The sequence below is a fragment of the Eurosta solidaginis genome, chromosome 4 (genome assembly GCF_040869045.1).
Source record: "Eurosta solidaginis isolate ZX-2024a chromosome 4, ASM4086904v1, whole genome shotgun sequence".
Classification (NCBI taxonomy): domain Eukaryota; kingdom Metazoa; phylum Arthropoda; class Insecta; order Diptera; family Tephritidae; genus Eurosta; species Eurosta solidaginis.
In genome coordinates, this window is record NC_090322.1 from 50,960,972 (window position 1) to 50,982,710 (window position 21,739).

Sequence of the window (21,739 nt, forward strand, 5' to 3'; positions counted from 1 at the left end):
ATATTCTTTATTCGTTGTGGGTATTTACACAGCCTAGTCACGGATAATTATAATTTGAGGCAAAACTCACTCGGATTTGTTGTTGTCCCCACATCTCGTACTACCCATTATAATAACTTTTTTACTATCGTATCTTGTAAAGCTTTCAATACGCTACCTGCGTCTATACGTGTCATTAGAAATGAGCGTGAATTTTAAAAAAATATCAAATCATGTTATTTTCTATTGTTATACATTTTATTTTTCATTTTGTAATGTTAACTTCAACTTAGGTTATAACTTATTATCTATTTTCACCCCGCACACATTTTATATATTCATTAATTTATTTTGAGATGGCATTCAAAACTAAAGTTTTAGATAACTTCACAGAATGCCTTACTTTTCTTTCAATTTCAACGTATTAATTTAAGTGGCAATTTTATATATGTAAACATGTAAAAAATATTTTGATTTGAAAGAAAATGAAGAAATCTAATCTAAATCTAAATAAGGTCACCGAAGATTTGGTCGGGATAGTGTCAAATTTCGTGAGGTGGAAGAACTTCAAAGACGAGGGAGATAGCTGTTAATTTCACTGGATGGATGTCGTTTTTGTTGTATTAACGATAAAGACACTCCCCGAAGGCTTTGGGGAGTGTTATCACAGTTGATGGTCCTTTGCCGGATATAGATCTGGTGCGTTCCGGTAACAAAGCACCATTAATGTGCTAGCCCGACCATCTTGGGAACGATTTATATGACCACATTAAACCTTCAAGGCCATCCCTCCCTCCACACCTCCTAGTTCCAAGAGGATTTTATGTTATTTATGAAATCAATGCTGGTGAGTGGCAAGTCGCTTCAATTGTATTGTTTAAGACATGTTGAAGACAAGCGCCAGGTATTTAAGTCCCTCATTGCCAAGGTTTTTAAGCATCTGCATGGCAATCTCGTTTGAATCGACTTCTTTAGGTGGTTTAGCAAGTTGGAACGCTCCTTAAACCTTCTAAATATGGTATATTTATATTTATGTGCGGGTCTGTTGGCCTGCCGTCTGGATTTGTCAGCCGAGGTATGCATTACGGGAAAAGCTGTATCCAGCAAAAACTTCAACACGATAACTGAGATTCCTTTCAATGCATTGCCAACTCCGATTGATATCATGCCTTAGAGCAGTCTCAGGTTTTCTGCAGTTATGAGAAACATGACCAAATGGGCCGTGGCATCTTCCCTGTAAATGGTTAAGTAGTTCAAGACGATTGCGATAGGTCTTTTGCCGTGAACGCCACCTAAAAAGCCTATACTTTCGGTATTTCTTATTGAAATATTTTTTATGAGGCCAACCATAACCCTAGCGAACAGTTCAAGCTAATGCCAAATTACAATTACATTTACATATTATATATGTGCCTGCTTGTGAAGCTTATCAGTTTTATGTGGTAAACAATAATGACTACATATCTTCCTGGATACGCATAAAGGACACGCTGGAAGTTCACCTCAGTGATGTGAGTACATCAATCATCATCAGTTTTCGTTTACAAGCATGAAAGAATGGTTTATGTGTCGTCTAAAACTTCAGTTATAAATGATAAACACAAGAAAGAGTTTGAGTTAAAATCGAAATCTGATTTGATTAAGGTGATGAGTGAACTTTCCAAACGCACTACAGTAAAGGGCACTCACTACACATGTACACAAAAAGTGAAAACACGCACGCTAGTTATCGTATCATGTGTGCGGATATGTGACATTGCATATCGCACGCAACATCATACATCAATCTATTCACCAGTTATTGGTAACAGTCACCGTTAACGACTATAACAATTACAACCCAAGCGAGAGGATAAACTCCAAAATGCCGAAAGCCACAAGTGGCACATAAATTTAATTCACAGTCAAATGCCGCAGACCGATGTTTTTGGAGTCTAGCAATATTTTTGTGTTTGCGAATGTGATATGAGGGTTCATTTGGGTGTGTATGTGTTAATATGTACATGTGTTTGTAAAGGGTGTTTGTAAAAGAGCTTCATCAAACAAGCAATTAGTTTGGAGTGACAAGTCGAAAATCCGGAAAACCATTCAAAGCGTTTTTTTTTTTTCAAAGGGACACAAAAAACGTAAGTAGCAAATAAACCTTCGATCACCGCAGTGGCGTAATGAGGTTTCCTTCCGCCCGGGGAAAATTTTTTTGTGTTCAAACATTAATAAACCAATGAAGTCGTAAAATATTTTTTAAATATTTTTACGTTAAGCTCAAACTTTTTTATGAGAACCCCCGAATTCTTAATCGTTGAAGTGTAATCATTTTAGTGTGAAAGCCATCATAACGGTGGGAAAGTCATCATACATCTGCCACCCTCGTCCTGAAATATACCCTCGTTGATGAAGGACAACAACGGAGGGAGCTTCGTTCCCCGGCGCGTTGAAAGGCATAGAGGAGGAACTTAGTTTTGTCCGGCAGGTTCATGGCTCTGCGAATGCAGATTGGAAGCAACAAAAGAAAACTATGCTGCAAAATCAACATTTATATCCCTTGTCTCTTCAAATTTTCACATCACAGGACTTGATACTGATTTAATGTACTTACGGCCATATTGTTCACAACTTGGACCTTGCACATAACACAACAACTGGACAGCCACTTCGATGGCACAACGTTACTACTGTGGAACCCCAAAAACTTTTGTTTTTGCTAAAATCATATTGAAACTGCTCAATTCCTTGGACCTCCGTTAGAGGAATTTATTTAAAGTTTCCCAGACGAAGGATTTGTACAACAAAAATAAGAACCATACATGGACGGAAAAAGATGTCGGAAAAATTCAACTTCCACAAATTAATATTCCCCAGTTGGCCTAGGTGAATCATCCAGCTGCGAAGACCTGCAACATCTCTAATGAAGGAAGCAAGCTGATTATGACCATGCATGGTTAAATCGTACAAATTAAAAAAAAAATTTAAAATCTATAAAACGGAACTAAAAAAAATTCATACCAACTTTTCGATCTATTTTTATCGGGCATTTGTAAAAGTCAAATATACTAAAATTTTTGTTTTTTTTTTGGTTTGGCATTTCCACAAAGTTTTTGAGCGAGATTTTAAAATTTTTTTAAAAATCAAAATTCAAGAGAGAATGGTTTTACCATGTAATAATATACATTAGTAATACTGGTAGTAACCTGTGCAAGTGTTCTGGATATATGCATGAATTTCTTGGTATAAAAAATTATTCCAGAAATCTGTTATAATAAAAATACAAACTATCCAGGAAGTTCTGATTTGCGGACCATTTGGCGGCCCCCTCACTACGCCTCTGGATCAACGAATCTGAGATTAGTAATCTATGCTCAGAAACGGGTAAGCTCTGGACAAGCTCGAAATCGAGTTGTTGCCGTTAAGTTACACAAAGAAGTTAAATCAGAGCACCTATCAACTTTTACCGAAGGGCGGCGTCGAATAGCCAAGCTAATGTTGAAGTTCTTCGACTTAACTTGGCACAAATAGTATTTTCGAGGGATGGATAGGACGCTGCCTCAGATTAAACCGTTAAAATACCCTCAATCACGCCAAGTCGCAGCGCCCGTATATATATACCGGCAGTGAAAAGATACCCACCTGAAACAATACAACTGCGCCTTATGTCGTATCACCTTGACCGATAATTCACAACCGCAATGAATCCAAAGCCAGCGAGCAGACTTATCAAAGGTCTTTGGCATAGTAAATCATATCTTATAAAATATAATGGCAGTACACCAAGATTTGCATCACCTCGCGGTTCAAATGCCAATGGGCTTTGGTGGAATTGAAAGACGGTCGTGCTTCAAGTGGTGCAAAACATTGTAACCAGAACAACTACAGGGACTGTTTTAGATGTATTCTGAACATATCGTTTATAGCGCATCATTACGTACGATCATTGTATCCAAACTATTTCAGAAACTATAGACAGGTGACTGCTGACTTGCTGAAGAAAACATTTTTTAACCCAATATGACGTCATCAATTCAACAACGAAATTATGAGACTAGAAATTGCTAAGCCTGACACCGCGCCTGCACGTCTGAAACAAAACTCAAAGAGCATTTGTAAATTTTCAGTTTAAAGTTTTTTTTCGTTGGTTGACTTCAATTGCAGTCCCAAGTGATGAATAAACCAATGAACGAGTTACCAATCGAACTAAATATAAATGGTTTTGAAGGTAGTAACAAATGCGGACGACGTAGCAATAGCAGTATGATAACCGTTCCCCAAGCTCAACTAGTATCTTCAATCGAAAGCCTGGGGCTATCTGATAGAAGAATCGAGCTAGAGGCATGCATGTACTCGGACAACCAAGAACTGCTGATGGCGCTTAACTCGCCGATTATTCTGGTCAAAGTAACATTTATGGCAGCGAGAGCACGCCAATGCGGGGACATTGGTATGATGGTTATCTACTCCAATGAGAAATGAATGAGTTGTGGCCTTTTTTGGCTCTAGGTTTGTGATACCTGACCTCAAGGAAGTGTCATAATGCTCCATAAATGATATAAATGCATTTATAGGCTAGGCTGGTTCGAGAAAGGCCACAATCAATAAAAAAAGTTTAATTCGTTTCAGTATAACTGCTTTAAAACGGCCCGTTTCGCGCTACCTGAACTTGACACAGAACCGAACTAATCATGCGCGCTTCTTGTAAACCTTTAATTCAAGAAGTCCTCTACGGGTAGTTCTTCCATCTTAAAATTTCCTACTTTTTAAGTTAGCTATGTTAAGCCTACATTTATTTATGAAAGTTTTAAGAATTTCTGGGCGGAGATAAACTCTCTATATCTCTAGTATTGCAGCCGATCTTATGAGTTTTTTGTAGAAGATCTCAGAACTTGTTTCTTGGATTAATAGTATGCTTAAATTAGAACACCCGACCACTACCATCTTAGCCTATGCATGACAGATTAAAATCCAAACATGTTTTATTCCTGTCCAAACACAATATTTTGTTTCCATTCAAAACTTCGAAACTCCAAATAGAACACCCTTTATACACATATGTTACATACAGATATATTTATAAGGATAACATATTAATTCACGCACACACAGTCAAGGTAGTGCTAAAAAGGACCTATGACCCCGTATCATACATGGCCTTTCAAATGTGCTATTTAAACGATTTTTAAGGGATGTTAACTGTCAGCTCGTCCACTTTTTTGACGCTTTTTGCACACATGCTTACTACGAAAGTTTGGTAGATCGAAAAGGTCCGTCGGTAATGTTATTAGTAACTACGTTATGCCACAGTGGCTGGAAGCAGCTTATTCATGAGTTATGTGTACCGAATATGTATAGTACTTAAGTCTCTCATGGAACCACTCTTCATGGTAATTTGTGGTGGGTAATTGTATTCGAAATCAATTAAGTGAATGTAGATTTTTCGACCCTTTTCGTATTGCATCTGCATACGACACGTAAACTGTAATTTGTTTTGTCAGCATGTGCGCTTATTTTGATGAACTAACTGAATTAAGAAACTACATAGGATAACGCTGATGATGCTACCTTAGCATTAGGGACAAATGCGATTGATTTTAAAGGCCGTTTTTCTGTCGCATTTTAAAACTCAAAAGCAGACCAAGTTCAAAATTGGATTTTTTTAGATTCGAAATAAAAGATTTATCACATCCATGATCACTGAAAATGGTTGTCGGCGGTGCATTCGGCCCAAATGCGTCCATATCCGACGGCTTATGTCACCCGTTTTGAACATAGCTTATGTTATGGTTAATAACTCAAAAAGATTATGCTGAAGTTAAGAGTGAACTCAGCCGCTTATATGAGACTGTCCACCTTACCATTCCGTTTAGATCAATTTTCGGCGACAACCATCGAGTGGGATTCAGTGCTCGTAGTTTATCCATTAATTGCTTTTAGAGCAGAAGCTTATTATATAATCCCAGAAATTTGATTTTTAAGTATCGGGAAGCAAGAGAATTGCCGTGCAACTTCCCTAGGAGATTACGTCTAGCTTTGAGAGCTGTAGTGGAAGTGCAGGGTAATGCTCCTGTTAAGTTTGTCTTCACTGATCTGTCTTACTCCTAAGCGTGCTGGCAATTGGATAAATAAGCCGCTAGCAGCTTTGATTGAATGTTAGAATATATTTGCATCTCTATGGCTTTTAGGGGAAGAAAACTTAGTCCTATTGGAGTGGAGTCTTTTATAATTATTGGAAAAAATTCTACCTCCTGAGAGGTAACAAGCACTCGTAACATCCGCATAAAATCATTTTGGTTCGGCAGTAGTTTATCAAACACACTCATCCAAAACTTCCCAACAAAAATTCACCTTAATTGCAGATATCCTTCGGAGTTGGCATTAAAGAATTCAGTTTTGTCAATTTGGGAGGAAAAAAACCGGTCCACATCCTCTAAAGAGTGTGACCTATACCTTATATCTTGAATAAGTGACTCTAGGCGTTACGGCAAGAAGTCTCCCACAAGTTCATGAACAAAAATTTAGTCAAAATCTGAAGGCACAATATTTGCATAGCAAAATATTCTAAGTTAAACTTGAGTAATACCTCTATAGATATATATAATTTCAGTTCACTAAAAGGCGATTTCTATAATTTCTGTCAAGCGCGTATTTTAACCAGTCAGCTAAGAGCCAAATTATGTATGACGCCGTGTCACTTTGCGTCGCAGTCACTGACATTCACATTCCCCACTATATAATACTAAAAATTCACAAAGGCAAATAAGTTTACTTTCACTCACTGAGTTGAATGAATGCTCTTATATCATACGAATTCTGGTTCACCGAGAAAATACGATTCGTTGCCTTATACATAATATGCCCCTTAAGCTCTCCTATCAATGTACCGTATTCCAAGCGGAATTTTTCGCGATTAAGGATGCCGTGGATGGTATGCTATAAAGAGCTTCTACTGCTCGATGTTTTTACATCAGGGTAACTGTCACGCGGAAGTCTTAGCCTGCATGGGAACAATTGTTGGAACAATTGTTCTGCTGGACAGCTGCCGCTTGTTTCTGTATATATGGCGCTCGAGTGAGCACATGCTGCGCGGACGATATCTCTTGTCAGGTAGCGAATATCAGTCGCCCTGTAGATGTTAATGAGTTTATCAAGCCTTTTTTATTTTTGATGGTTGGAGTTTTTATGGTCACAATTAAATGGGAGTCCATGCGGTTCATCTTAATAATGCCTTAGTTGCTGGCGTCAGTTGGCAGAGCGAAGAAGCGACTGGACGGCCATAACCGTTTACGTGGTTAAGCGCCAATTAAGTAAGTAAGTAAGTTGCTAGACTGCCAAACTTTTGTCGGCATTGGGCGAAAGTATTTCAGCATACTAGGACCTATGGAGGAGATACCTAACGTCGATATCGATCTTATTAGAAACTACATAATTGCTACGCAGAGAATCTCTAAATAGCTATAGCAAGCGTAGTCTTATTTGGTATAAAATCCAGGTGCCAACAAACTCGAACAGAAGATTCCAGAAATACCAGAAAACCTAGTTTTCTAGTACGCTGTGAGTAAGATGACATTAAAATCACTATGCATCGGAGTCACTTGAGGAATAACTCAAAAAACCGGCAAAAGCTTTGAATGGTTTCGCTTACACTTATTCACATCTGCATCGAAAAAAACCGAAATATCAAATAATTTTCAGAGTACTAGCCTAAACCTTTTCCTCGACTTGACTGTACGTTATGCCGCCCTTTGGGTTTTTTGTGGGGAAAAAATTGTGGAGAAGACCATGTCTGAAAGTGAAGAAGACTTGGAGAGACTTCGCTCAGGCTGAACCATACATCTATGTTGAGTTCCCGATTGTTAAGGGATAGAAGGTAACCTAAAGCCTACTTTGGCGAATGATTGTGCAGCATTCGACGAATCGACGGTAGGCATGCCAATCAGTTTGGGAAAAATTAAAAGGAGACAGGAGTTGTATATGATCCTTCAAGCAGGAAAGGCGTGGACAGAAGCGTTCGACTGCAAAATTTCTAAGATCATGTGCAAATGTTCCGACAATAGACGTACAAATTGCCTCATATATCTAAAGAAATAAGACTTAATTCGCACGATGGGCATACTAACTGTGCACTGCCTTCTAGCGTTCTATGTTCTTGTCCTGCGCTCGCGAAGTCAAGGCTCCAGTTGTTAGGGACGACAGAGTTGCCAGATCTCATAATAATGTCACGGTTTTTTGAAAGGATAATCAAAAACTTTTTATTACTAGATTTGTCGTCGCCAAAATCAAATATTTTGTCGAGTGTTTTTACAGAAAAGGGCCGCGGAGCTCATTTACAAACGTTCTTAGTTTGTAGGATTTTTAGCTTTAGTATTTGGATGCGAATTCATCAGGGTAGTTGAGTCCTTTTCCTTTGGTTTCTTTAAGTGTTGTGAAGGTATTGCATTCCGGTGGACTTGAACTCATTTTAATAAATATGATACTAAGTTAGTAATTTTCCTAAACCAAACCACAACAACAATCCAAAATAACATTCACACTTGTAGTAATTGTTTGTAAATACAACGAAATGCAAGCGCGCCATATAAGTATGTCAGTGATATATTAAAACTATAAACAGAAACAACAACTAACAACAAAACAAAACTTTACAATGTCAACCGTTTCCTTTTCTGTCGAACTCAACACGTTTTCGAAAATCACTAACAAAACTTTGATGATGATAAACAACATGCTTATGAACCCATTGGTATTTCAGGCAGCTACCATAGGTTAGGTTAGGTTAAAGTGGCTGCCTCCGCTGTCCGAGCGGAGACTTACGTAGGCCGTTGTGACCCGTTGTGCCATCACGCGGGGGCCCCTATTTCCTGTTACCCTACTTTCGAAGAAGAAGAAAGTTTAGACCCCAGTGAGGCTAAACCAGCGCGTTTGCCTAATGAAACGCAAGATGTCGTTTGGGTTTGTAGATTCAAGCTCCGCAAGGCACCCAAAGGAGTGTCTGTGGAGGCATTGGTGCCTGGTTTTTGACAGTGTGGGACAGTGGCACAGATAGTGCTCAACGCTTTCTATCTCCTCTTCGTCCCTAAAGCTGCGACAGAAGTCATTTGGCTGCAGGCCCATATAGGCACCGTGAGTGCCCATGAGACAGTGACCCGTGAGAAGGCCCACTAGTGGGCTTATAGAGATACGGTTTAACAATATCACCGATTGCGATCTCTTTTCATCCAGCTTAGGCCAGATTTGCTTGGATATACTACATGTAGGTTCCTTGGCCCATCTGGTGTTTGCTTGATACGTGAAAAGAGATCGTAGGCAGTGTTTGCAAGTGTTTACAGGAGGGCTGGCCCAACCAGCGGAGGTTATTGTTTGCAGGTTGGTGCCTTCCCTAGCTAACTCATCCGCGGCGCAGTTTCATGAGATGTCGCAGTGGCCAGGAACCCATATTATGCTTAGGTTGCAATTTTCAGCTAGTTTGTTGAGGGTTTCTCTGCACTTCAGTGCCACTAGTGACGAGGTGTTACTGCATTGCAGGGATTTTATGGCAGCTTGGCTGTCAGAGAAAATTGAAATAGAATTGGTCACCTGCAGGTTAGCAAGATAGAGGGCTGCTTCCCAGATAGCTATAAGTTCAGCCTGAAAAATACTGCATTGGTCGGGTAAGCTCTCGCTTAGATTGAGCTTCTCCGAGAATATTCCGCTGCCGACTCTGTTTTTTAGTTTACAGCCATCTGTAAAAATGGAGACTTCGTGAGATCCCGGTTCCCGCCGTTTGCCCACTCGTTCCTCTCTGGGATTCTTGTGGAAAATTTGTTGTCCCAGCAAGGGGACGATGTTGTATGGTCCAATTTCAAGAAGGTTTCGGGGACCTGCTTCAGGATCCGGGTGTGACCAAACCTGCAGTCCCTCCATGGTTCGATAGCGTTGAGCCTTGCCGCGTTGCAGGAGGCACAGTATCTACCATATAGATCAGTTGGGAGAAGGAATAATATGGTTTCAAGAGCTTTGGTGGGAGTGGAGGGAAGGGCATCGCTGGTAAGCATTGCCGCCATTCTCTGCACTCTCGTTACTTTGCTCTTGTTAGATTCGATATCGAGTGCCGTCCACCATGCGGTGACAGCGTAGAAGAGTATGGGTCTCACCACTGCCGTGTAGATCCAATGGACTATGCGTGGCTGGAGACCCAACCTTTTTCCGGTTGCCGACTTACAAGCGTAGAGAGCCATTGTGGCTTTCCTGGACCGTTCCTCCACATTTCGCTTCCAGTCAAGCTTCCTGTCTAGAATGACTCCGAGATATTTAACCTCGGTAGAGAGTTTGATTTCCCTCCCATTTAGGGAGGGGGGGGGGGGGGGGGGGGGGTTAATTCCGGTATAATGCGTTTGCGGGTAAAAAGCACCATCTCAGTTTTTTCACTGCTGATGCTGAGTCCCCATTCTCTAGACCAAGTGTTTGTTAGATTAAGAGCATTTTGCAAGAGTTCGCCAAGCACAGGAAGGTGTTTGCCGGTAACTGTCAAGGCTATGTCGTCGGCATATGCAATGACTTGGCATCCGGTGGGCTGTAGTATAGATAACAGAGCGTTCACTGTCAGGTTCCATAGTAGAGGAGAAAGAACGCCACCCTGGGCGGTTCCTCTGTTGGTATACCTTATTAACGATGAGCTGCCCAACTCAGAGATAATGCTTCTCTTGTTTAGAAGGAGCTCGACGAATTCCATAAGAGGCTCTTCCACCCCTAGTGAACGTAGAGATTTTGTGACCGCTGTGTCGAGAAAGATACCCATCGTAAATACTTTAAAGGCAAGACCCTTCTCTATCTTAGTAGTGCTAGCATGTAGAGCTGTCTCTACGGATTTGCCCTTAGAGTAGGCGTGTTGGTTGTTGGAGATTAGTGCCTTATTTGCCGATTGTCTAATATAGGCGTCCAGCAATCGTTCTAGAACTTTTAGGAGGAAGGAGGTCAGACTTATTGGTCTGAAATCCTTTGGACTGTTGCCCGATATCCTGCCTCCTTTGGGTATGAAGACTACCTTTGCCTTGGTCCATTCCGTGGGGATATATACCAGATTGAGGCAAGCCTTGTAGATTTTAGCTAGCAGCGGGCTTGTAAGATCGCTTGCAGCTTGTAATTCAGCGGGAAATATTCCATCCATTCCCGGAGATTTGAAGGGTTTAAAGGACTTGATTGCCCAGATAACTCCTTTTTCGCTTACAATGTGGTCCAAGGGTCGAAACGGCCCTGGGTTAGATTGCGTGTTTAAGAGGTATGGTTGAGAGCTACAGCCTGGAAAGTGAGTGTTGACCAGGGTTTCCAGAATTTCCGTACTAGAAGTGGCCCATTCTCCGTCCGCTGTGCGAATGCAGCTGGGAGGTATGGGGTTTTAGCAGAGGACCTTTCGTAGGCGATTGGCCTCTGAGACTTCTTCGATGTCATTAGTGAAGTTCTTCCAGGAGTCCCTTTTGGCCTTCTGGATTGACTTCTTAACGGATTTTAAGGCGTCCTTATAATGGGACCAGATCCCAGTGCGCTTAGCCTCGTTAAAAAGTTGTCTGCTGTTTTTCCTCTGCTCGGAGATTTCTTGGTTCCACCAATAGGGTTTCTTTTTACCCCTTACCTTAATCACCGGGCAGGCTACTGTGAAGGCAGCGTTACAAGATTTGGTGATAAGATCTATTGCTTCTTCTATTTTTGACGATGAGTCTAGTTCACCGAGAGAAGCAAATGTTGCGTCTAAAAGAGGCGCTTCATCAGTTGTTAGCGGTAGGCTCGACCTACCGTGAGAAGCGTTTTTAGGAGAGTAGAGGATAGGACTTTTTTTATAAAGGTTCCAGTCCGTACGTCTCCTATTCCTGTAAGCCACCCTAGGCGGTGTACGCAAGAGCAGAGTAAAAATGATATACATATAATCAGAGTAGGAGTTTTCGTTGGAAACTCTCCAATTTTCGACAAGTCAGAGAATGTCCCTGAAGCTAGAGTAATATCTAGAACCTCCTTCCTGTTTGAGGTGATGAAAGTTGGTTTGTCTCCAAAGTTGCATATACTTAGATTGTTATTAATAATAGAACCAAAAAGATACTCACCCCTAGTGTTAATGTCGGTAGAGCCCCAAGCGGAAACCTTTCACTGTGGGCCTTCCGTACCGCTTTGCAGAGCCGGTCCTGCACAGAAGTTGGGCGATCGTACGAAAGATAGGCGGACATCAGCCAGATTGCTTGATCCTGTAGCTCGATGATAATACAGGTAAAGTCCTCATCGCTAAAAGGAGATAGTAAAATAAATACTAGATTTTTCTTTATTAGAATACAAGATCTGATTCTACCTGTCAAGGGCGGTATCATCAGCTGGTAGTCCTTAGAAAAGAGTCCACAGACCTTGCTGCCAACGACCCAAGGCTCCTGGACTAGAACGACGTCCTCATACGTTGTTCTGAGACGTAAGATTAGAGCGGCCGAGGCTGCCATAGAGTGGTGCAGGTTTATCTGCAGTACCTGCGCGCCCGTTAAAGGTCATTTGCGGCATCGACGTCCATCCTCTGCTGATCCGCATCGTCGGATGCCTCCTCTACGATAGTATCGTCGAATTCGGCACCCGACGGGTCGGATTCCAGCAGAAGCTGCTCGTACATGCCCATAAAGAAATGGCCCGCAAACTAAGATACCGGGAGTGTATCGCTCTCGGCATCCGGAGTGCTGCGTGCCAGTTCGATATGGGCCCCATGTCCACTCAAGGTGTTGCATGGGTCCCTAAGATTCATTGTGGCGGTTGCGGGTCCGCTCGAGGCGTTATCCCCAATCACCAGATCCTCCGGCGCGGTGGCGGTTCCTTCCCAAGGGCCATGGGCAGCAGATCCACTCGCGGTGTTTCTGTCTAACTCCTCGCCCTGAGGAACAGGCTCACCCTCGTCCGGTGTTTCCTCTTTCGTACCATCCTTTCGAATTTTCAACGTGATGGAGTAGAAGCCGTAGCTTAAAACTCCACCACATTCGTCAAGCCAAGGGAGAGAAGTCTATGATGAAGCCAACATAACTCTGCTTCGCCCTTGTCTCGCCGACCCGGACTATCCTCCAATCGCTCGAAGGTAGCCCCTTATTCGACTCCGCGATGGTATTCAAGATCTCGCCAGGATCCGCTATGCCGTCTGGGACCCAGGCCCAAGCTCTCGGTCTTTTCGGAATTTCTTCCAAACCGACCTCATCCAACCGGGCCCCAGCCACCTGCTGACAAGAGGTGCCCGGTACGGACGTGGGACGGGCCTCCTGTGCTTGCTCAGTCGGACGTTGCTTTCCCTCTTTGGGGCTAGCTTTGCCCGCTGCCGCGGGATTGGACTTGCCCTCAAAGGGTTTAGTCCTTCCGGTAGCTTGCACAGGTGGCCAAAGAGTTGTTTGTTACCGTGAAGGCTTTGTCGGCGCCGTCTGTGCGGTTCTCGACGGATTGTGGACTTTTCTAATGTCTAGTCCAAGGGCGGCATCTTTACCCGTATAGGGATCCGAGGCAAGGTTTTTGTTTTTCATTGTAATCTGGTTCGTCAGCTGTCTTCTAAGGTGAGACCGTTCGTCAGCCTGAAAGCAAAGGGATAGTAGAAACAATGCGGTCGACTGCGGTTGAGCCCCATACCGCAGCAAGTCGCCGTTACTCCCGGAGGTGGGTCGGTATCCGGGAGGCTCTGTAAGAATACAGTCGGATGCCCCTGACTGCAAACCATCCAATGGGCACGGAATCGCATAACACCCTGTATTAGGGGTGGACCACCTTTTCAACTGGGCGTGGTCCAGTTCCCACCTTGAGGCCACGTTTAAAACCCATTTCCATTTGCCTGAGCTATTAAGGAGCCGTGGCACAAATGGAAATGATTCCTAAACTTAGCTAGCACTCCCCTGGAAGGGGAAACTGTTGTGCATATTACCGGCCGGCACCCTCTGGGAGGGTTCAGCCCAAGAATTTGTGCCAGCCAGGCAGCTACCATAGCTATTTACTTAAATACTTGGTAGTTAGAGTTGGGGTGTTGTTAATAAGTCGGCAGTGTTCAAAAAATGTCATGGATAAAAGTACAACCTGCACTCATGCCAAAATGAAACACTTTATCTATGTCTACCCATGTAGTTGTTTATACTTTTATATGTACGAGGTCAGTTTTATAAGGTTATACGGCAACTCACGTAGGCGGCCGCCGTGGTGCGGCTGTAGCGTGCTCCACCTACACCTACTACACCGAAGGTCCTGGGTTCAAGTCGGGCTCAACTTGGGTCGCCTCTCGGTAGTGGTTTGCAAATATTCCGAGTGTATTTCTGCTTGCAGATGCAGCAGGCATAAAATATGTACATAGGTCAATGAGCACGACGCGAAATGGAAATTTAACTCGACTTAAGTCTCCTTGTATATAAATCGCGCCATGTATTATTTTTTTTTTTTTGTCACTCAAACTCGAAATTTTCTTATGACCAAGCAAACCTCGCAAAATAAAGAACTTTTTATATAGGTTTGAAAGGTTAAGAAGGTTAACGATCTTTGGGAGGGATCTGCAAGCTTTCATGAGTTGACCCAATGTGTTTTGAATTTACTGTTAATATATTTAAGGCAGTTTCTTTTCAGCCTGAAACAGTAAATAGGCAAGCTTGAGCTTCATTAAAGAAATGTGCTTTTTCCGTACGCCATACCTCTTGGGTTAGGAAGGGCTTGGAAGTGGGTGAATTCCCAAAATTTTACCTGAAGACGATTTTATTTTCATTTGAGCCTCCCCTTACCCTGAAGTGGAGGCAGCTGAATGATAGGGTTTGCCTTTGATGCAGCAGGGAAAGGTTATGAAGAAATGTAGAGACAATGAGATCAGATTTAACATGCTGTCAACATGCGTACAGAACGGTCAAGTGGGAAAATACAGTTCTGTAATAAAAGACCACTTAAATTTGGCTTAACTTTGACAAGAAGTCCTACATTTAGGTTTTGCTGCCTACACTGGTGGATTTCGGCAGCCAATCAGAATGATGGCCCCGCAAAGATAATCCAAACCTCAATTGGTAAAGGGACAGGACAACTGAGAACAGTAAGAGGCTAATTACGCGATAAAGTTTCGTCAGCCTTACTGTGGAGCCCAATAGTGGAGGAACTTCTATCAGAAAACCCAGTCGTAGTCCTCACAGTGGCTCAGATAACATACGTCACTGGATATAGAGATGAATCCCAGCTTTCCTGATTCATAATCGGTCAATTATTGTCACATCGGCAACACTGCCTTAAACTTTCGGGAATATCTCGATCCTTGCGGCACCTAGCGGGAATTTTTTTCATAAAGCTATTTCCATTTCTGAAGGTAATATGTGTTCCAAATATGAGCCAAATCGGATCACAAATACGAGTGTTTTGAATATCAAGACCCTTTCGCCATCTAGCGAGAATTTTTTTCTCAAAGCGATTTCTGTTCTGTCAAAATATGTGTTCTAAATATGAGCTAAATCGGACTACAAATACGAATTTTAAAATATCTCGATCCTTGCCCCACCTAGCGGGACCTTTTTTGTCAAAGCGATTTTCTTTCTGTATGTAATATGTGTTCCAAATATGAGCCAAATTTAGATCCAAATTACGATTTTTTGAAATATATCGATACCTGCACCACCTAGCGGAACTTTTTCTTCTTTTTATTGCATTGTCATCGGGTTCTAAACTATATTCCAAGTTTCAAGCTTGTAGTTTATCGGGAAGTTACTTAAATTTCAATTACAAAATTCGTAAACAACGCTCGCTACACACAGTCAAGCTAAATAAAACCGTTTAAAAACTTCTAAATACTTCCTTCATATATGTAAATGGTTTAAAACGCACAAGAAAATGTTTCCTTAAACACAGCCATAATGTCGATCTGTAAAAGATGGCAAATTTGATGGAAATGCGAGAAAATGTCTTGTTTGCTGTCATTCAAGATATCATGGACTTTTCGTACCACCCTCGTACATATGAGGCATCGAAAGGTATGTCGATTTGCATGACATCAAAAATGTTTTAATTCACTTAAATGCCGCAGCAACTGAAAATGGTGGCATCGAAGCGCCGTCTGCTGATTGCCTACCGGGCCAACTCCATATTAAAAGCTGGATATTCGTTAGTAAGACTATGAATGGGTATATGCACGGGTTTCTGTGTATTACTGGGTACCAGCAGCGTGTCGAGGCCAATCTGGCGCACTTGAGTGCGCTTCGGTCTCTTTTATTCTCGCATTTAAAAAGTTTTTATTGTTTTTTCATTTTGCTTATCAAAATAAACTTTTGACGAGCCAATGCCAACTGACGAAATGTGTTGGCGCCAAAACACACAAACTCCCAAGAGTGTGCAAAAACAGTAAATGTTTTAATTTGTAAGCAACCACGAGCACGGCAAACTGTGGTGTAGCGGTGGTGCGAAAGATGCGCCAAGTTTAAATTAGATTATGCTAATTAAGGTGGTAATCCAATGCGGTTGTTTGCCTTTAGGTGGGTGGGTGGGTAAGCTTATGGGTGCGAGATGGCAGCTGCTGAAATTTAAATCCACTGTGACGCTGTAATGTTACATATTCATGCGGAATCAATTTGCATTTTGTGGTTTCAATGATGGATTTATGGCGTTGTCACTCGTACCTCCTCCCGCTCCTCATCACTGCCAGCAACTAAAAGCATTGCCACACTCTAAGCTCATCACAATTTGTTTTTGCAAGTAAAATAAAAAATCAACTTGGCAAAACTTTTTTACTTTTCATAAATTTTGTAAAAGTTTATTCTTGCGTTGTTAATTTTTTATCCTTTTTACTAATTTTTATTTGTAACAGGCGCGACAAATAACTTGGAAATTGTTGGCAGCTCTACTTTGATAAATGCGCCAACTGCAATGTTTGTGCGAGTAAACCTATAAAACATTGCAGAAGTTTTTGCGATGAAGGCAATTAAAAGCAGCCGTTTTGAGTTTAGCATAAAGGAAACGGAAAGAAGAATTCTACGAAATCCATCCGATGTTATTTGAGAGAAACATGCTTTAATAAATACTATTTTCCTATAAGAATTAAAGGATTAAAGCAAAAGATTTTACGTTTTACGAAGGACGTTGTTCTGCACGAGAATATACTTGTTTGTTATCCCTTCTCAATTCCCGTTTTCCTTTCCCTCGACCCTTCCTCTTTCCCTCCCCCTTGTAATGTTGCACTATACAACCCATTCAATGATTTGGGTATTTTAGTCGCCTCTAATTACAGGCATACATGCCGCGTGTATATTCTAAGCCCCTGACCCGCTGTGGATTTCTTCCTTCCCTGTTCTCCTCCTCTGTCTCTGCTTCTTCTCTTTTATCTTCGTAAGTCTTTTCCTTTTTCATTCCTAGTAGAAACAACTAAGAAGTTTAGATAAATTTCAACTATTTTCGAATGGCGCATGGCACTGCCCACTGTTCCAAAGAACATGGACTCTGTTTTACCAAACCTCCTTTAACCTACCTAAAAATTACATAAAGATCAGCTGAAGAGTTTGGAAGCTCATCAAAGACACACACATCATTGTTTATTTAGAGGATTTAAAAGAAAAAAGTGATTTAACACAAGCAGCTGGCTTTGTGCTCCTAGATGTCTTAGGATGCATAAGCTGTTCCGATTGGTAATAAACTGTTTACTGTCCTAACTCCACTACTAGAAAACTGTTCATTAGAAATGTTTCGACTTGGCAGCTTATGCTGGAAGCCAGCATTCATCTGAAGCTCCCTACTTCCATAAAGTGGAACAAAATTGATGTATTGAGGTGTCGTTATGTCACTGGGTATTCAGTTGTGCGGCAATACCAAATCCAGACCACTATGTGCTCCTAAATGTACTCTGAGCAACATGAACTATATAGTTGTGTTAACAAACTTGTGTGGTACCTGGGGCGTGACATAATGAGAGAGTACCTCAAGACAAAGTGGGATCTCCCCAGCATATTGGGAGTAAGCCGTGGGTCTCAAAAATATATTGAACATAACTTCTGTCTTCTTTTGATTTCTTCCAATGGGGTTGGAACGTCTACCGTCGATTATAGCATCATCCTTTGGCCTTTTCGTTACCTTCTATCTCTTTACGACCGGGAACACTGTATATATGGTCAGGCCTGAGCGAAATCTCTCCAACACTTTTTTGTTTTCTAGAACATTTCTTGATAAAACATTGTGTGAGATTATTGCCTCATTGCCGCCTGAATTGACGCAACTGCAGCTAAAGCACGATTCCAAAAGAAGTCCTGATGCTTTCTCTCACGGCTACAATTTCCGACTGAAAGACACTGTAGTGCTTTGGCAGACTGTAGGATCTACTTATTTCTGGATCGATACAGTAAGCAGCATACCCGAACCCTTACTTTACACCCAGCGAGTTCGGGGGCTTAGAATATACCCGCGGTAGGTATGAGTTTCGTAAGAGGCGACTAAAATACCAAATTGATTCCATGAACCCCTCTCAAGGGGTTGCCAGCGCAATATATAGCTTCTCCAACCCAATTGTCAACCTCACCTACCCGAGGCGAATCCTGTTTCATTAACAGCCGAGGCTCTGACGACCCCAAACTCCTGATGGATCTAGGGGTGGGACAGCGGGATGGCCTCGAGGGTTTCATGTGGTCATACCAAATCGATCCCGAGGTGGTCGGGCTAGTACCCTTATGGTGCTTGTTACCGGAACATACCGGATTTGCATCCGGCAAAGGACCATCAGGACGGCGGCCAATGTGGTGTGATGGTAGGGTGATCCGCCTACCACACCGTATGCCCTGGGTTCACACCCCGGGCAAGGCAACATCAAAATTTTAGAAATAAGGTTTTTCAATTAGAAGAAAATTTTTCTAAGCGGGGTCGCCCCTCGGCAGTGTCTGGCAAGCGCTCCGACTGTATTTCTGCCATGAAAAGCTCTCAATGAAAACTCATCTGCCTTGCAGATGCCGCTTGGAGTCGGCATAAAACAAGTAGGTCCCGTCCGGCCAATTTGTAGGGAAAATCAAGAGAAGCACGACGCAAATTGGAAGAGACGCTCGGCCTTAGATCTCTTCGGTGGTTATCGCGCCTTACATTTATTTATTTTTTTTAAAGGACCATCAACATCGAAAACACTCCCCAAGGCCTTCGGAGAGTATCCTTATCGCTACAACGACAACAACAACAACCCTTCCTTTATTTTGGAACCATTATGCACGTTAAAAGTATGTTCTGCCAAATCCACACCCTTGCACCAATCCTCTTGCTCTATTGTGGCCCCCAGATTTCTTTCGAAGCTGGGGCACTTGGCCATATAGTCCGTTCGCCCTATAGTAGATGGCGCTATACTGCTAGCGCTTTATATTCGGTCATTAGGGCTGCAGGTGGGATGTGCAGAGCGCGAGCTGCTACATACAATATAATCAGAACTGACCGTAACTTGTATTCTGTAGATTTCTGCGACGGAGGCACATAAAGGAAAATTAAATCTGTTTTACTTTCGTAATTTGAATGAAATTAAAATAATGGGAAATAGTATCTTAGCATTTCGTTAACTACTCTAACAAATTGTCGACAAATAGACTTAAGGAAAGTTAAGGTGTGTGGGAAACATGCAGCTGACAATTAGTTACTCCTAACGCTCATAATCTTCTTCCAAGCCGAGCAGACCTAAGTACATAAATCTCTTGGCGCATTTTATTGAAATCAAAAACAACTTAATGCAAGAAACAATCTGCTTTGTACCGACACTCAAACACTAAGCCGTTAGAGCTTAGGGACTAAATGTCTTTTGGTAAACAGTGAGTGCAAATGGGTGGGCCGTGTGTGCATTGTCGACAGGTTTCCATTTAATGTCTAACAAATCTGAAAAGTACATTAGAAGAACATTTAAGTGTCTTTTTCTTATTGTTTCTTATTGTGTTTGCATTTCCTACACTTAAGAAGACTTGTAAAGATCCTTGAAGATGGCAAGCATTAAATACTGTTCTTTTTTCTGTTTTTTCATCCTTTTTCTCCGACAGCTTATTTGTACTGCAGGCGGTCATGTCGGAAGAACATCAGCAGGAAAAGCAACAACAACAACAGCAGCAAATGACGCAACAGCAACAGCATCAACGCCAGCAACACATGCAGCAACAACACAAATGCTCAAAGGATACCACAACTGGCAATTCCTGCTCATCCTCTTCATCTTCACCCACAAATACCGCAAGCACTACCACACCACGCAAGTCGAATATTCATGAGATGTGCAATCAGGAGTTTGTTAGTCGTCTGATGGCAGCCACACCTCCCTACTTATACTCAACACCAGTGGGTACCAACAATTTTTTCTTCAGTGACATGCTACGCTCTTTGGTACAGGCGCGTAATAATGAGACCGCGCGCAATCTGCAGCTCCAACAATCGATGGTATTGGCGCGTAGACCACGTAAGCGTACTTGGGTACACCACCATCGACCTTACTATGAACACTTACGCGAGCGTAAGGAGGCAGAGGAGAAGCAGCAACAGCAACAACAAATGCAGCAGCAGCAACAGCTAACAGGAAACGCTGTATCCGCGGTGGGTGGCTTGGAGAAGCCACTGGAACTTACAAATAAGCCATATTTTCATTTAGCCAACAAATATCGCAAATTGGATGATGCAACAACAGCAAAAGATGGCGGCACTGATATAAAGTTAGGTAGATGTCATACAGGTGGTGTTACAACTCCCAATTCTTCAGCAGCAAGCGCAACAAATGGTAGCAGTAATGGTGGCGGTGCTGCTGATGCTGTGCTTCAAGATACTCCACCAGCAGCCTCGTTACCACCACAAGACTTGGTATTACCACCTCCACCACCAGTCTGGTATCCCCCGCTCTATCCACCCTACGGTATTGATCCGCTACACTTTTTCATTGATCTGCGTGTCTCCGGTCATATATATGATCGCAAAAAAGGAAATATATCACCTCTGACCAGCGCTGATAATAGTAATGCACCTAATGACTCGGAGTCGATTGAGGGCAATGCATCTAGTGCTAGTTTACTCAATAAGCATCGTCAAGGCTCTGCCTTCACAGTACCCGTACCGCGTGCGAATGACTCAAAGTCTGCCGCTGCTCACACGTTGGATGCCATCAATTTAACCTCGTCTGCCATGGCTAGTAAATTCGAAAACTACACTAAATACTATGATATGGGTGAGGCCAAAGAGAATCAACCTTTGAGGAAGAGTAGCGCCACCTACATGCTACAACATTTGCCGCGTCTCTATAGTCAATTTGCAGCTCGCGACTTAATCGCTTCGAATGCAGCTGCCGATGTAGATGGTAGCCATAATCTTGATAGCGACAATAAATCTGAACCTGACTGTGATGCTGACTCGGATGGGCGCGCGTCTGTGGACAATTCCGTAAGCCTTTGTGGTAATAATCGCGAGCGCGATATCGATGTTGAAATTATCGATTCGATTAAATACCGCACCGATGGTGAAAGTAGCCGTTGCTCGAGTGCAGATGATGCATCTATCACACAAATTGATTAGGCCATATGCATATGTATGTAAGCTGATCTAGTAGGAGATAATTAACTATTTAAATAACTTTAAAATACATTGTATCGAATTTAATAAAAATTTCAATGGAAAATGTATGAATAATTTCACCAATGAAATATTTCGGATGATGATATGGAGGTAAGCTCAAATTTGAAACTGTTGAGAACTTGGTCCATTTATGAGCCAGATTTAACACCGAAAGTGCTAAACACCGATAATGCTGCACTTAACTCTCATAAATCTCTAAACTATTGCGACCTGGCAGATTTGCGTAGCATATTCTTCT

The 21,739-nt window shown here is 42.1% G+C and overlaps 1 protein-coding gene across 3 annotated transcripts in view; it reads left to right on the forward strand.

The window, feature by feature from the left end:
* LOC137247889 (basic-leucine zipper transcription factor A) overlaps nt 1–21,525 on the forward strand; it is a 37,543-nt gene extending 16,018 nt beyond the window's left edge. For all 3 annotated transcript variants that reach the window (XM_067778822.1, XM_067778821.1, XM_067778820.1), the window contains exon 2: nt 19,932–21,525. In XM_067778822.1, the coding sequence (XP_067634923.1) occupies nt 19,954–21,441 (1,488 nt within the window). In that variant the 5' untranslated portion in view covers nt 19,932–19,953 and the 3' untranslated portion in view covers nt 21,442–21,525. The remainder of the gene's footprint in view (nt 1–19,931) is intronic.
* The last annotated feature ends 214 nt before the right edge of the window (nt 21,526–21,739 follow it).